This window comes from Eleutherodactylus coqui, chromosome 13, assembly GCF_035609145.1.
Source record: "Eleutherodactylus coqui strain aEleCoq1 chromosome 13, aEleCoq1.hap1, whole genome shotgun sequence".
Taxonomy (NCBI): Eukaryota; Metazoa; Chordata; class Amphibia; order Anura; family Eleutherodactylidae; genus Eleutherodactylus; species Eleutherodactylus coqui.
Window position 1 is genome coordinate 102875365 of NC_089849.1, and position 16920 is coordinate 102892284.

The 16920-nt window shown below is 46.1% G+C and overlaps 1 protein-coding gene across 4 annotated transcripts in view; it reads left to right on the forward strand.

Annotated features, from left to right (window-relative positions):
• SMURF2 (SMAD specific E3 ubiquitin protein ligase 2) overlaps positions 1-16456 on the forward strand; it is a 47455-nt gene extending 30999 nt beyond the window's left edge. For all 4 annotated transcript variants that reach the window (XM_066586847.1, XM_066586848.1, XM_066586849.1 and 1 more), the window contains exons 10-19: positions 180-338; positions 7625-7844; positions 7928-8031; positions 8365-8479; positions 8568-8746; positions 8833-8970; positions 11632-11752; positions 12286-12487; positions 12944-13019; positions 14013-16456. In XM_066586847.1, the coding sequence (XP_066442944.1) occupies positions 180-338; positions 7625-7844; positions 7928-8031; positions 8365-8479; positions 8568-8746; positions 8833-8970; positions 11632-11752; positions 12286-12487; positions 12944-13019; positions 14013-14112 (1414 nt within the window). In that variant the 3' untranslated portion in view covers positions 14113-16456. The remainder of the gene's footprint in view (positions 1-179; positions 339-7624; positions 7845-7927; positions 8032-8364; positions 8480-8567; positions 8747-8832; positions 8971-11631; positions 11753-12285; positions 12488-12943; positions 13020-14012) is intronic.
• The last annotated feature ends 464 nt before the right edge of the window (positions 16457-16920 follow it).

The following is a 16920-nucleotide window of genomic DNA, read 5'->3' on the forward strand; positions in this document are numbered from 1 at the left end:
TTCTTTCTCAATGAGCAAGTCTTAGTCTGAACCAGAACGAGTCTTGGGTAGAGCATTCTCAGTATTGGCAGGAACTGTAAACGCGCTCCTCACTGTTCGCTTTTTGTCTTTTCTTTTCCGTGCTGCTGCTGTGCATTTTTGCAGCACTTTTATTTCTTGCCTCCTGTTCATCTTCCCAGGGATCTTAGTAACATCAACTGTGAGGAGCTGGGGCCACTTCCTCCAGGCTGGGAGATCCGTAATACCGCAACAGGGAGAGTCTACTTTGTGGATCATAATAACCGGACCACACAGTTCACCGACCCCCGGCTGTCCGCCAACCTCCACCTTGTACTTAAGTAAGTGCAGCCAACCTGCTCAGATTTAAGGAACTTGTATGTTGGAGGTCATATATCGCCGTATTCCTTGGCAGGATCACATAAGACTTTAACTTGCTAATCGCCCACTGTAAATGTACGACGAGTGGTGTATGGAGCGGGCTTGGGAGTAGAGCCTGTTCTGCACACGGAAGGCACCAGTGGTTTGAAACGGCTGACACTCTGGCCCCCGCCTCCCTCTCACTTGATGATGAGGGGTTTACATGGCAGCCCAGAGACTAGTGAAGGCTTCCAGGGCTGCCACGTATTGCAGTTTAGACTAACGTTTGAAATGTCTAATACACAGCAATAGAGGTATTGAAGTATATTGTACAAGTGATCACAAGTTCAAGTACCCTGTAGTGGCTGAAGAGGAAAGTTTAAATAAGACTCACCCTTCAAAGAAGAGTTAAAGTTCTCTTTTTGAATATGGCGACAAAATATGTAGCTGTAGTTTTTTGATTTTTGCTTTTTAATTTATATTTGACTATGTAAATTGGGTATGGTCGTAATCAGACTGACCTACACAAGATTAATGTGTCAATTTACACTTTAGAGTGAAATCTGTACAACAATGACTCAATTCTCGTTCTTTTGGTGCGTCTTGTTTCTAAAGCGCGCAAACTGCAACAAAAATGACATAACTTTATTCTATGGGTCAGTACGATTACTACGATTCCAAACTTAGAGTTTTTTGGTTTTTTTGCTGTACTACTTGTATTTTTTACCTTATTACCTTTTTTTATAAAACTTTATTGATCTTATTTTTACATTACTTTTTTTTAGTCTCCACAGTGGACTAAAACATGCCATGCTTTGATCGCGCCTGCAGATTGATGTAATGCCACAGCATTACATCATACTGCGATCTGACAGGCAGTTTATCAAGCCACCCCACAGGGATGGCTTGATAGGCATACTGCCATGAATGCCCTGGGACCTTTCAGAAGGCCCCTGGCTGCATTGACGCCCACACGACTCCCTGCGATCTCATTGCAGGGAGCTGTGCGGGACCCCCGAACATCGGTTGGGGGATTTAAATACCGTTGTCAGAATTGACAATGGAATTTCAAGGGGCGGTTACCCGTGGGTGTCAGCTGTAATAAACAGGCGATACCCACGGTGTATGGAGAGAGATTGCCGTGCGTTCTCCCTCCGTACACGTCCAGCAACGGCAAGATGTAAAAACACTATAGGGTTGTCACTAAGGGGTTATGGGTGTCTTTGTTGGCAGAAATTGGACACTCTATAATGGCCACTGAAGTTGTATATTGGTCGAAAAATTGCAGTTTTCATTTTGAGCCTTTTCCGCAAAAACACCTGTAGGGTAAAAATACTAACTACACCCCTAGCTTAATACCTTGTTGGATGTAGTTTCCAAAATGGGTCTTTGTGGGGGAATTCTTATGCCCCACGGCTTCTGCAAACCTGAAAAGGTGCCTGGAAAAAAGTTCCTCTAAAGCGAAGGCTCCAGAATCTACAAGCATCTTAATTTCTGAGGCCTGTGTTTTGAGTCATGTCGAAAACTAGACCCACCCGTGGGATGCTTCTAAATACTGCAGAATTGGGTTGATGTTGAGTTTTGTCTTTTAAAGGGTTTTCCAGGGAGAATTCTTTGGATGACCTATCCCTAGGATAGGTCATCAATAGTTGATCGGCCAGGGTCTGTCGCTCAGGACCCCGACCGATCAGCTGATTGTGCGCCCATTGACAGCGCTGCAAATACACAGAGGTTGGAGTGGAAGCAGCAGATGTCTCTGCTGCAACCTCTGTGAAGTGACTGGCACTTGTAACTGCAGGCATTGGCTCCCATAAGGATAGGTCATCGATTAGTATTCTTCTGGAAAAAGCCTTTAACTACTGCTGAGGTACAGGAAAAAAATTGTTTCTACAATTGAAAATCTGTATTTAGAAAAAAAAACCATCACCTCCAACTTTGTTTTAAATTCCATGAAACACCTGGAGGGATTGCAAACTTTTTACATGCTGTTTTGAACACTTGAGGGGTGCAGTTTTTCTTTTTTTTTGTAAGATGTGAGAGCTTTCTATTAGTCGCGGCCAAAAGTTTTGAGACACAAAGTTTGGATTTCGCTGCTGCTTTTAGATCTTTTAGTCAGATATTCCTATAATATACTGAAGTACAATTATAAGCATTTTAGAAGTTTTTAAACTTTTAATTGACGAATACATCAAGTTTAGGCGAAGGCTCAGTATTTACAGTGTTTACCCTTTTATTTTAAGACTTTCTACGATTGGCCCTGGCATACTAGATAACTACTTCTGGGCCAAAGCCTGACTGATGGCAACCCATCAGTGCTTGAAATTTATCACAATGTCTGTGAACATCAGCTCACCAAAAGAAGTCCTGCCCATCCAGTGGGAAAACTATTTAAAAACAAACTTTATTTTAACGTGCTTCTAAAAAAAAAAAAGTCATAAAGACCAGAAAACGACCATGAAGCACAAAAATATGCTCTAAACCCTCTGACTGCATGCGGCGCCCAACGATCACCAAAATCCTCCTGCTGGATGGCTGGGAGAAGTTGCTCATGAAGGATATTTAGATACCATTCTTTATTTATGGCAGTTTTTTCTGAGTGCGCCCACTCGCTCGGATGAAAAGGGACCCCACATGTGAATGGTCTGGGGATGCTTGTTGTAGAGGCCTCCGCGGACCTGGTTAAACTCCAGAGGATAGACTTTGGTTTTGGACTCAACAACATATTAGAAAAAGTTTTCAACAAGAAAGGCTTTGCATCTGAAACCCGTTTTTACCAACAAAGGAAGGCTTTGTGTTTGTTTTTTTTTTTTTAGAACCCTCGATGATGGAAAACTTTAATTCTGACAATTCTATCAAACGATCCTAATGATGATGATACTTAAAGGAGATGTCCCGAGGCAGCAAGTGGGTCTATACACTTCTGTATGGCCATAATAATGCACTTTGTAATATACATTGTGCATTAATTATGAGCCATACAGAAGTTATAAAAAGTTTTTTACTTACCTGCTCCGTTGCTAGCGTCCTCGTCTCCATGGTGCCGACTAATTTTTGGCCTCCGATGGCCAAATTAGCCGCGCTTGCGCAGTCCGGGTCTTCAGCAGTCTTCTATGGAGCCGCTCGTGCCAGAGAGCGGCTCCGTGTAGCTCCGCCCCGTCACGTGCCGATTCCAGCCAATCAGGAGGCTGGAATCGGCAGTGGACCGCACAGAAGAGCTGCGGTCCACGAAGACAGAGGATCCCGGCGGCCATCTTCAGCAGGTGAGTATGAAGACGCCGGACCGCCGGGATTCAGGTAAGCGCTGTGCGGGTGGTTTTTTTAACCCCTGCATCGGGGTTGTCTCGCGCCGAACGGGGGGGGGGGGTTGAAAAAAAAAAAAACCCGTTTCGGCGCGGGACATCTCCTTTAAGTATGAGGCAGACTCCAATTCTTTTATCAAGCCTGGCTAGAGATCTCCCTTTCTTTATGGGTCACAGACATCTCTAGTTGACAAGCTAGAATTTGTCTCAATCCCCCCAAATCAGATTTCCATTTTACCCCAGAAACAGGTCCAGGTCCCTGGCCCAACCTCTTGGCAAGAGGAACTGCTTCCTAAAATGGGGACAAATTCAAATGGCGAACAGACTCTCAGAGGCTCCTAAGGTTGTGTTCAGATGTCGCTGTTTTGGTGCAGATCTGCAGCTGATTTCACCTTTTCGATTAAATTCAAATTGCAGGGGTGAAATCTGCTGCAGATCTGCATCGAGAGTGTCAGACACGTGAACACGCCATAAAACAAGACTGCTACATGACAATGTGGTTTATCTGATGCATGTTACCGCATTTGCCCACGATTTACTCCAATGTCTAAGGATTGCTGTATACCTCAAGCATGAGCTCTGCCATTTTCAATTCAAGGCTCTTCCTTTTTGGCGCCTCGGCAGCATGAATGTTCCCAGAAGTAATGGCAGAAGTTCATCTCCAGAAGATGCTAAAAATACAAGAAAGTTGTGCATGTTGGGTATCGGCAGACCCCCTGCTGCATCGTCTTCCTTTTTTTTTCCTGTGGGCTGGAATCCGTCAAAACCTATCAAATCTTGTATCCAGTCAGCAGATTGTGTTCCTGGGGGTTCTGCTGGATTCCCACCTTCAGATAACCTTCCTTTCTGTCAGACCAGCAGGAATCCCTCATCAAGGTAATGTGTTTTGCTTCAGAGAGATCCTGACCACTATGGGATGACTTCCACAATTCCGTCGTCCTTTGGGCCCAAACACACAGAATACTTGTAAAGGCATTCCTACTGTAATGCTGGAGCAAAGAACCATCCTCATTGGACAAGAAAGTAAGGTCTTCTGCAGACTTGGGACAAATGGCAGTAGTTGGGACTTCGGAGCCCACACTTATCACACCGTGGTTCAGGGCACTTGGGATTCTTGAAGAAGCCTGAAAGCTTCCAACCTAAAAGCACTAGCACCTTTTAAAGGGGTTATCCAGGCAGCGGCTGCCGAAATACACCAGGGTCGAGGCAGAAGCGCTGCTCCGATCCCTGTGTAGCATCCAGTGCTTGTAATTGCAGGCTGGGGCCCCATTGATGTCAATGAGAACTGCACCTGCAATTATGAGCACCGGATGCTACACAGGGGTCGGAGCGGCCTTTTGCTCGGACCCCAGTGAATCCCGGCACTGACAAGACTGCCCTGCCTGGATAGCTCCTTTTAAAAATCAGGAAATGTGAAAGTCCTGCCAGGCAGTGTGACCAGTGGCTTCCCCAAAGAAGCATGGCCACCAGAAGTGTCAGTTCAGATATTTCTTTACGCAGAAGAGCCTAGCATCCTTGTCTGCGGTCCACAGAAAATGCCTTGGCAGATTATCTCAGCAAGCAAAGTTTGAGAAGGAGAATGGAGATGGACTGACAGAAAATGGGAAATTCTGCAATCCGAGTAGATGCAAGTATTTGTTTTATCTCTGTAAACTGGCTGCTCTATCCCAGCCTTGGCCAAAAAGTCTTCGGTAGGCATTTCCTTCTTTCTCTCTAATCCCCAGGACTCGATGGACAACAAAGTTTTTTTAGATGTTTTTTTATTGCTCCACACTGACCCATGAAGAAGTGTTTCGCACTTCCCAGTCTCTCTGCATGAAGCGATTTCATCCTCCCTTGCAAACAAAGTCCAGTCTGCCACCCTGAAGTTCAACTCCTCCACCTGGAGGTTAAATGGTTAATATTGAACCACCTGGAGGTTAAATGGTTAATATTAAACCAAAGTGGCTTATCAGACCCCACTACAGAGGAGCAGGAGCATGGCAGATGAGCGCTATATAAAGCACGCCCCTACACATATTTGGCGCATCCCAGCAGCTCCGTGCGTATTCACAGAAATCCACACAGTCCCATCCAGGCGTACGCTTCTGGCATAATTTCATCGTTTCTGGAGTAACTTATATCTAAATCTGTCGGTCCTGGGCGGTCGCACCCTGTCCTGACAAGCGGCACGCATCTTTTAAAGAAGTGAGGGGCTGCCATACATCAGTTTTGCAAAACTTTTGTGCAAGAGGTGCCTGCACAGAAATTAACCAACAACTGTACGCCAGTATTGTGGCGTACAAAAGTCGCTAAGTGTGTCACAAAAATGAGCTCAGGATTACTTAAATACATCTCAGTCGTTGTATAAAGTAGTGACACAAGTCAGAGTTGAAAAAATGGGGCTGTCGGGAAGGCCAAAACTGGCTGCACTGAGAAAGGGTTAAAACTTTTACAATAATGATCAGCTGTGTCGGCAAATCATGGGGAACACCATAGAAGTTGTGGAGAAACTTGCTGATCTGGGCCGCAGACTGAAGGGGAAGGGTCATGTGTGTCAGACACACCAAATTACATTAACTGTGGATCCCCGGGCACTGCTGCTTAATCTGTTATGTTCTGGCCACATGCACTCGTCTGGATGGAAACCTGCGGACCCCCATGAGCATCTGAAGGGGTTTCCAGTTTGCTGTGTGGACTGGTCTCCCCTTCCCTTGACTGATGTGTTCTCTCCAGTCACTTCTGAGCTCTTAGTGATTTTGGGGGACACCTGCAAGCATTAATCCCCCCCATTGATAAATTTGAGGTGCATTGCATTATTTTCTATCCAAGTACTACTTATTAAAAAGGGCCGGTGTCCAGTCTTCTGTTATGAACTGTCATTGTATGAAGAAACATTCTACAACTTTCTGATTATCCGTTTGCTGTCACTGAATAGAAACCTTACTGAGGCTGAAAGACCTGAAGCGGTTCTACTGTCACAGCTGAAGATTTGTTATGAAGTATCAGACTATTCTCTATAAGCAAAACGGCAGTAGCACAAGTGTCAATCTTGCCTTGAGGGCTCGTTACTGTGTATCATTACATGTAGCAGTTGGGAGTCTAGGCTGTTAAATTCACAGAGGATTTCTTCTATTGATACACTGTAACAAGCCCTGAGATGTGTAATCAGGACTAGGTTGCATCCTGTGGCCACTTGCACAGTTTAAAGGCCCATTTACACACACAGACTATCTTTCAAACTGTTGAAAGATTGACAGTTTTAGCGATCGTTTTGCATAAAGGGTTAATGGACACTAATGTCCATTAACACTTTATCAGCTTCATTTGTGTGTAAAAGAGCCTCCGGGAGCTGTTTGCAGAAGGCAACATGTGGTCTCAGCTCTGCACACAGCTCCATTGTTCTCGCACAGGCTCTCAGCTGAATGCAATGTAATCTCCGACTCCCGTGCAGAACACGGCGTGCGATCCCTGTTATCTTCTCTCTGGCTGAACGATGAATTTTAAGCTCACCTTAAAATCATCGTTCAACCGAAGAGTAAACAATGGCAGCGTTTACACGCAACGAATATCGCTCATATGTCATCGTTTTTTGAGCGAAAATCGTGTGTAAATGGGCCTTTACACAAATGTATAATTTTGTTTTTGCGTCTGTATTACAGGCGCGGGTCCCGGCTTGACCGAGGGTCTACTTTCCAAAACTCAGAACCTCATAGGGGTCTGAATCTGTATCGGTAGACTCGTAGTCGGGCCAGAACATTCATCGATGGTACGGGGGCAAAATGGCGCTTGTTACTCTTGTCTGCATGTAGCTATTTAATGTATACAACGAAGGTTCCCATTCACCAAGAGCAAGCAAGGATCTTGAAAATGTTGATTAATTGAAATGCCAGGTCTGCAAGTTGCCGAAGTTTTATTGATGATTGGGCCTCTTACATGAGACGGGCCTTTAATATTCTGACTATTGTGCATCTCTTCTTTTTGTGCAGCCGCCAAAACCAGCTCAAAGACCACCAGCAGCAACAACAGCAACAGCAGCAGCAGGTGGTGTCTCTATGCCAGCTCCCCGATGACGTCGACTGTCTGACCGTCCCTCGCTACAAGAGAGATCTGGTGCAGAAGCTGAAGATCCTGAGGCAGGAGCTCTCCCAGCAACAGCCACAGGCCGGGCATTGCCGCATTGAGGTGTCCCGAGAGGAGATCTTCGAGGTACCACCGCTGCGCAGTCACCCCCATCCCACTCTTTTCCCACTCTTGCATCTCTGACCAGCCGTCTGTGTTACATCCTGCAGGAATCCTACCGGCAGGTCATGAAAATGAGGCCGAAGGATCTATGGAAGAGACTGATGATCAAATTCCGCGGAGAGGAAGGTTTAGACTACGGTGGGGTCGCCAGGTAACAACTTATGTCACAAGGCCTTGAGATTTACATGGGCTGCCACCATCTACTGGAGGTCTCCATGATCGAGGTCCTTCGTGCCAGCTGTTATGTGACTATGCAGTAAAATTCATCTGGCTTTGAAAAGCTGATAATTTGGCATGGGTCGCAGATGGTGCCATGCTGGCAGGTCCTGGATCATCTTGGGTGGACTATTTTTGGCCTATGCTGAATAACTGTTTTTCATAGTAGCAGACTTTTACTCCATCTGCTCATGTACTATGAGCTGAACCAAGCCCATTCCGCAGGGCTGTGCTAATCTCCCTCTCATTGATGATTCTTCTCCTCCAGGGAGTGGCTTTACCTGCTGTCTCACGAAATGTTAAATCCTTATTACGGCCTCTTCCAGTATTCCCGGGATGACATCTATACACTACAGATCAACCCAGACTCTGCTGTCAACCCGGTAAGTGGCGCCATCAGTATAATAGCGGTTGGCGCTGTCCATATGGTGCAGTTTTTTGGCCTCATACGCTGGTTCTTTCCGTCTGTAGGAACATCTCTCGTACTTCCACTTCGTTGGGCGGATCATGGGCATGGCGGTGTTTCACGGTCACTACATAGACGGAGGCTTCACACTCCCCTTCTATAAGCAGCTGCTCGGAAAGCCCATCACGCTGGACGACATGGAGTCTGTAGACCCCGACCTCCATAACAGCCTCGTCTGGATACTGTAAGACACCGAGGAGGGACTACTTGCACCTACCCCTTGTTGTGACTCCTTTATAGTAACGCTGTTCCCTTCCCCCTCGTTTCCAGAGAGAACGACATAACAGCTGTGCTGGATCACACTTTCTGCGTGGAGCATAGTGCTTTTGGCGAGCTCATCCAGCATGAACTGAAGCCCAATGGCAAAAGCATCGCAGTCACGGAAGAAACCAAAAAGGAATATGTCAGGTGAGGGCGCTGCTCTGTGTGGCCGTGACAGAGCTTAACCTGACTGTGGGTGATCAGATGGTGCAGTACAACGTTGCCATGTCGGGTCATAACGTGTCACTGGTTGGGCTGAGCCGGACCCCCACAGGGACCATTTCAGTCTTCTGTAAATAGTTTCATGATTTGTACAAGATCATGCCTACAGATGACGGCTTTACATTATTTTCATGGAAAGAGAAAAGGCTCAGGGTCCAGCAGGGTCCCACTGTAATCAATACCAAAAGCAATATATTGGCCAAGAGCGACACCCCGGAGTGCATCCCCTTAAAGGCAAACTTGTATTCATCACGTGTAAAATGTCACCTCAAACAAACACCTGCTGTAACAGCACAAAAAATACAGACAGTCTGAACATGTACACTGCCTGCCTCACTAAATACATGAGGTGTATACATACAGTAAAACCGCTGCTAACGTTGGTAATTCGTCCGAAAGCAATCGGCTTTACCTGAAACCGTCGCTACTCAAGGTAATGATTTCCATAGGACTCAATGTAAATCCAATTAATTCGTTCTAGACATTGCAAAAAACCACAAATAATGGAGAATAAATGTGGTCTTTAATACTCTAAACAATAATAAATGGATATAAAAGACTGCAGTAAAGAATAAATGAACATTTAACGTGTTATTGAACATGTTACTGCATGTTCTCTGTGGTGTTACATAGGACTGCAGGTGTCATCTGCTGTACCACAGTACATCGTCTGTCCTCAGCGTTATCACTGTGTTCTTACATAGGACTGCAGGTGACATCTGCTGTACCACAGTACATCGTCTGTCCTCAGCATTATCACTGTGTTCTCTGTGGTGTTACATAGGACTGCAGGAGACATCTGCTGTACCACAGTACATCATCTGTCAGCATTATCACTGTATTCTCTGTGGTGTTACATAGGACTGCAGGTGACATCTGTACCACAATACATCGCCTGTCAGCATTATCACTGTTCTCTGTGATGTGACATCTGCTGTACCACAATACATCGCCTGTCAGCGTTATCACTGTGTGTTCTGTTGTTACATAGGACTGCAGGTGACATCTGCTGTACCACAGTACATCGTCTGTCCTCCGCGTTATCACTGTGTTCTCTGTGGTGTTACATAGGACTGCAGGTGACATCTGCTGTACCACAGTACATCGCCTGTCAGCGTTATCACTGTGTTCTCTGTGGTGTTACATAGGACTGCGGGTGATATCTGCTGTACCACAGTACATCATCTGTCACCGTTATCACTGTGTTCTCTATGCTGTTACATTGGAGTGCAATTGTACAGTACTGTACTAGTGTATTAACCGTCACCAATGACGGGGCAGAGTGGGTTGCATTAGCAGCAGGAAGAGGAGACGACACTGAGCAGATGATCAGCAGCAAGGTCACGTGGACCAGCATACGCCGGTGTTCTTGGAGGTAACCAATGTTACTACAGACAAAATTTTGGCTAAAAAAACAGCCTTACTTGAAATCAGCCTTAGTAGAGGTCAATACTAGTAGAGATGTTACTGTACTTGGGAACGGTGGAGCTGCGCTCACTTTGCAGACTCCAGCACAATGGCTCATGCACACTAAGCCCTACAAACCAATATAACCATGAGAACCAGTTCATATATGACTAGTCCCTGACTGGAATCAGTGGTACTACAGGGTTTCCCCCAAAATAAGACCCTGTCTTATATTATTTTTTGCCCCAAGAGAGGCACAGGTTCTTATTTTTGGGAATGTCTTTTACTTACCTAGCAGGCTTGGTCCGGGTCCCTCATACTGCTCTCCGGAGGTCCGCTCTGTTCCTGCAGCCCTAGCCACTCGTACAGCATTACTTCCTGGTGACAGGATTCATAAATCCCGCCTCCAAGAAGCGTTGGTTCTCGACACTTCATAAATCCCGCCTGCTCAACACTATGGCTGTTGATTGGCTGAACTGTGGCGCTCGAAAAACCCGGTCATATTGGTTGTGTGGCTCAGTGTGCATGAGCCATTGTCCTGGAATCAGTGATTACTAGCTTACGTGTGCTAGAGTATGTATATGACTAATGTATTTAGTGAGGCAGGTAGGTTATAGGTTCAGAGTCTGGATCCTCATTTCCTTCTGCTACAGCAGATCTGGTTTTTATATTTGTTTAGGTGAAATTTTAGATGTGATTTAATAAGTTTACTTTTAACCCTTTCCAATCCAATTTGTATCCTGGTTTTCCTAGGGGAGGGGCTTACTCTTTTTCTGCTGTTATACAACGGCGCTATCTGCTGGCTAAAGCCAGTACTGCATGAGGTGACACATTGGATAGGCTCCGACATTAAAGAGGCTGGCAATATACAGTAAAAGAACCCCGACGGACGTCTTCCAACATCGGAGCTGTATGGCCTAAAATCATAATGTCTTCAGAGGTCAGACAGTGGATGGGAAAGGGTTAAGGGAATCCACTCACTTGTTGTTTTTGGCAAATATATTGGTTTTGGAATTGACTACATTATTTCCAGGCATTGCCATCTGGACTACAGAATGATACATTGTAAGTGGCCATCGGGGCAGGAGAGAGGTTTGCACTGGTTTCTACCTGCCCGCTGAGGTTCCCCTTCCCCATTTCTGAGGCTGCAGCTAGACCCATTGTCCTTCTTCGTTCTAGGCTCTATGTGAACTGGAGGTTCCTGCGTGGCATCGAGGCACAGTTCCTGGCCCTGCAGAAGGGGTTTAATGAGGTCATCCCACAGCATCTGCTCAAGACATTTGATGAGAAGGAGCTGGAGGTGAGTGAGATGACCTGATGCTGGCAGATGGGCTTCTGTTCTGTATCAGGGTTTATAACTGCACAGATTATATATATATGCAGCGTGCTGCAACAATTCCCTGACCTGCAGCTCTTCCCGATGAGAAAGAGACCTACAGCTCGGATTCTGAGCCAGAACTCCAGGGGGAGAGATGGAAGCGGGAGGGTGCGGGGCTGTCATTGAATTTTGTTAGAACAAAGCCTCTGTCTTGGACACTTTCAGTGATTAACCTATCGATGGCAGCCATTACTGGTTGTCAACCCCTTCCATAGCAGGTCACGGACTACTAAATATCAGACGCAAAGTCTTGAATCTGAATGGAATACGAAACTGCAGTGAAGACTGTCATACAGGTAGTGAAGTGTAAGAGGAGGTTGAGGCCAAAGTTCAGATAATTATGGAACAACACACAGCTGCTGTCTTGAGGAGTGACTACTCCTACATGTTCTTGCAGACTATCCTGGTACCTGTAGTTCTACAAGAGATTGATCATTCATGTCCTGTTTTTCCAGCTGATAGTCTGTGGACTCGGTAAGATTGACGTGTCTGACTGGAAGTCCAACACCCGATTAAAACATTGCACCCCGGACAGCAACATCGTTAAGTGGTTCTGGAAGGCGGTGGAGTCGTTTGATGAGGAGCGGAGAGCGAGATTGCTACAATTTGTCACAGGATCATCAAGAGTCCCTCTGCAAGGCTTCAAAGCACTGCAAGGTAATGAGCTGCAGTACCCAACCTCTCCATCAGGGGTGCACCAGTGCTGTCACAAAGGTGGGGGGGCAGGTGCTTTACAAGACAGACTCTGGTCTTTCACAGGGTGAGGTCAGAACAGGATTTGTGGATGTTCATTGGAAAGTTCATTGACGACCACCATTGAAGCCCTTCCCAGTTCCCACCAGGTAGACACCGTTCAGTGCACTGGAAAGCTGTGAGACAATCGGCACATCATGGGATATATCACTTTGCTAGTCAAATATGCCAGTCAGGATTTTAGGAAACCTGAGGGATGGACAGTATAGCAGCCTTTTGCAGCTTTTGCAGTGCACTGAATAGTGTGCATGGGGACATGGGATATGTCCCTCTATTGCTGCTATGTCCCCCAGTGGTGCCTTTGTAGCCGTGACAGTTAAGCTGTGGCCACCATGTAACTCTTGATGCTTTTTTTTCCAGGTGCAGCTGGTCCGCGGCTCTTCACCATCCATCAGATCGATGCCAACACCAATAACCTGCCCAAGGCACATACCTGGTGAGTTCTGAAAATCTGTGCGACATCCTTCCACCAATCCTAGGGTTTCACTGCCCTGCCTCATGCTAATTCGAGTAAAGTAGGATGAGTCGGTGATCCTTAGTTAGAGCAGAAGCAATGAAGGTGCAGTCATGAATTGCATTATTCCTCACACCCATAACCATTTGCAATCCAATTTTGCATTCAGGGTTTCCTAGGGGGCTTTCTCTTTCTGCCACTATACAATGGCACCATCTGCTGGCTAGAGCCAGTACTGCAGTATGTGACATGTTGGATAGGCCCCCGACAACAGAGCAGCCAGTAATATACAGTAAGAATACCCTGCCGGACGTCTTCCAACATCGGAGCTGTACAGCCTTCAATCAGAATGTCTTCAGGCGTCAGACAGTGGATTGGAAAGGGTTAAGGCACAAAAATCACTCGCTTGTCATTCGCAGTTTCAGCTGACTTTTCAGTCAGCTTAAAAAAACCTTGTTGGCTCGCAGGCTTCTCGCTGCGTGTAAATGCTCCCTGCTCAGCGCTTCCCTCAACAGCTAAAGCGCTGAGCTAGGAGCCGGCTGTTAGTCTTTGTGTGTAAACGCTCTGCACGAGCGCCGACGACCTTAGTGGTGACGTCAGTGCTCATGCAGTTGTTTGAAAGACTATCGTCCCGTGTAAAAGGGCCATTGGATTAAAAATAGTGTGTAAATGATGAATTGTATCTACAGCAATGACTAATGGCCTCTTACACGGGACAACAGTCGGCTAAAGGACTGCACGAGCGCTGACGTCGCACCTAAGGTCGTTGGCACTCGTGCAGACATTTAGACAGGCAGACTTTACATAGAAGGTGAAGCGCTGAATAAAAAGCCAGTGAGAACCCAGCAAAGTTCGTACTTGTGTTCAATGCGTCCTGATATCTGCCAATGGGGCAGCCCCACCGCCTCCACACGCAGTGCAATCCTCAGCATAGTTGATGTAGATTTATCATCTCTTGTTCACTTTTGTCCTCAGCTTCAACCGCATCGACATCCCGCCCTACGAGACTTACGAGAAACTCTACGAGAAGCTCTTGACAGCCATTGAGGAGACCTGCGGCTTTGCGGTGGAATGAGGTGCTAAGCCGGGACAGTTGTGATCAATCACTTGGATCCCTCCCCTGGCGCTGCGCACGAGGAGGAAAGCGGACACTTTGGGATTCTATAAATATTATATATAAATATATATTTTTTTCCATTACGAAAAAGTCGTACTGCGCTCGCGACTTAGCTGCTATTTAAAGAAGAAAAAAAAACAAAAACCAAGTATCTTGAACATTGTACGGACCGCCGACCTTACCGTGAAAGCGTCCTGCGATATATAAAGACTACTGTTATTTTTATACAAAAAAGGGTTAACAATTACATTCCCTCTTCCCGGATCTCAAAGTGAGAAGCAAAGATTCAACCATGGGTGGCGTGAGGGGAACGACGACCAAAAGGTCTTTTACCGGAAAGTGGCGCGGTGGCCATTTTCTACATTTTGCGTGGGTCCCTCCCTCCCCCCACCAATACCTGGAGTGGATTTCATATATGAAGCTCATATTTAGCGCTGCAGCTGCCGTATCCTGCCTCTACTACGCCACTTATTTTATTAATTTAATACCCGCCATTTTATGTTCTGGTTGTCTCTGCATTTTTCGTATTGCGAAGGTTTTTGTGTCTTCATCCCTTAATGGGACCGTCGTCCTCGTATGAAGCTGTAGCGGCGGACGTCGTAGGGGTTAAAGCTAGTCTATCGGTTCCTCATGCCGCGGCGAGGAGTGTCTTAGAATGCAGCCTCTCCACGCATCAGTAGGACGTGGGCGCAGACAGAATGGCCTCAGTCGCCGCTCTTGTTGAGTTTACGGAAACATTGTATCACTACATCCTGTCGTGTTATCAGAACAGACGTTTTTTTAATGCAAACCTGATGTCAAACCACTGTTTTTTGTTTTCTCTGCCCCTGGCACCATGATAGAAGCTACCGCCTCGTTTTTAATATTCTGCCATTATATCAAATTGCAGCATTAACACATTAACCCCCCCCTGGCCCACGTCTTCCTGTTTTACTCCGTCGTCTCCTACCTCTGCTCTGTCTTCGCTCCGTCTTCATTTGTAAATAGAATAAAGAAGAAAAAAAGGGATTTTCTGTGAAAATTCTTTGCCTATCTGTAGCTGCTGCGGCCTTCGTTTTAAGGCGTTTCAGCCATTTTCTAGGGACCTAGGTCTCACAAGGGAGAGTAAGTGGACCATTAAGCAGAGACTGTTGTCCTGAGGCAGGAAAAGGTGAGCCTCAGCAAAGTCTGACTAGGATAGGCACACTCCGGCTGCTTCGTGTAGGATCTGAACCAGCTTAAAGATCCAGGGGGACCGTAAGAAACCCTTGAGGTGAATGATCTCAGCAGAGTAGAGCAATTGGCAATTAAGCTGACCCCATTTACCCTGACATGAGCCTCTCCCGTCTTCCCGTTTTTGCTCCAACCATCTTCCAGGTGCTCGTATTTTTGTCTGTTATGGTAAGGGCTGACCGTCATCACATCACTTGTGTAGTTACCCCTAAGTGCTAATAAAATGAGACTGCACTTACCACTTATGGCCACTAGGGAGAGCAGGGTCTCCACGCACAATCCGCTATGTTGCAGTACTTAGAGGGGCAGCTGCATTTTTATTTCTAAAAAAACTCACTCATCTTATCTCAGCCATGACTTGTGTGCGCTGAACTTGATCTGCATGGGATCACATTGTGATTTATGGAAATGGTTGGTTACTGGGTAGTGACCTGCTGCAAGCTCTGGTCCTGTGCCTGTTGTGGAACTACAAGACTCAGCATATTGAAACTTTTTTTTTTTTTTTTTACAAGAACTGGGGGGCTGCAACGTTTTCTGCAGGATCAAATCATGTCATTTGATTACGTTGTCTGCAGGGAGAATTTGTGGTTTCCTGCAAAAAAGGAACCAGAATCCAGTCATACAATTAACTATCTTGGCCAGAAGGTGGTGCTCTAGATCTGCAGATATTTCTGTTCCAACTGTAGTCTGGGATAGATACCTTTTTTGTGGCTGGTACAATTCCCCTCGCTGCCCTTACCAGGTTGCAATTGACCCTCCTACCTTGGTTTCAACTTCCTTAAAGTCTTAAGACCCGTTTTTTCCTGCCAGAGAGACTGCACCTTTAGGGCTTCAGATTCTACCAACTGTTGTATAAAGAGAGAATAAGCTTGCCTTCCCCTTCAGCCCTTAACACCCAAGGGTAACCTATGTCCTTAGTGCCTGTCCAGGGGTTTGTGTCGTCTACTCTTGGAAGATCTGGGGGTAATCATTGTTTCGTTACTGCTGCCCTCGGGCGTTCTCCCTTAAACTAACTCTGGCACCAGCATGTTACGGAACATAATAATTGCTTCAATTTATAGCTGATAATTAAAAAAAAGTATTTTCAAAATTCTTGTGTCTGTGTGATTCCATTCCAAGAGGAGGGGTGTTGAGTGTTCTAGTCCCCAGGGGGCAGTACAATAATCTTTATTTGTATAGCGCCAACATATTCCGCAGCGCTTACACAGACGGGGAATACAGAAAGACAAAAGTACAAAAATAACAGAACCACGGTTACATAGTAATCAATTGATGGAAACAATAGGGGTGGGGGTCCTGCTCAAACGAGCTTACATACTACGAATAGTGGGGTGATACAGAAGGTAAAGAGCTGGAGATGTGCACTGTATGGCGAGGTGGAGAGTGAGGGATTCTATTCACATAGATAATGGTCAGACATTTACCCGTGTGACGGCAGAAATGGTACGACTGCAGGAGCGGTTTATGGTGGCTAGCAGGGATTGCAGTCAGTAGGTCAGGGAGCATGTTATCAGGCGGAGTACAGAGGGGTTTTTTTAGGGAATGCGGTATGCC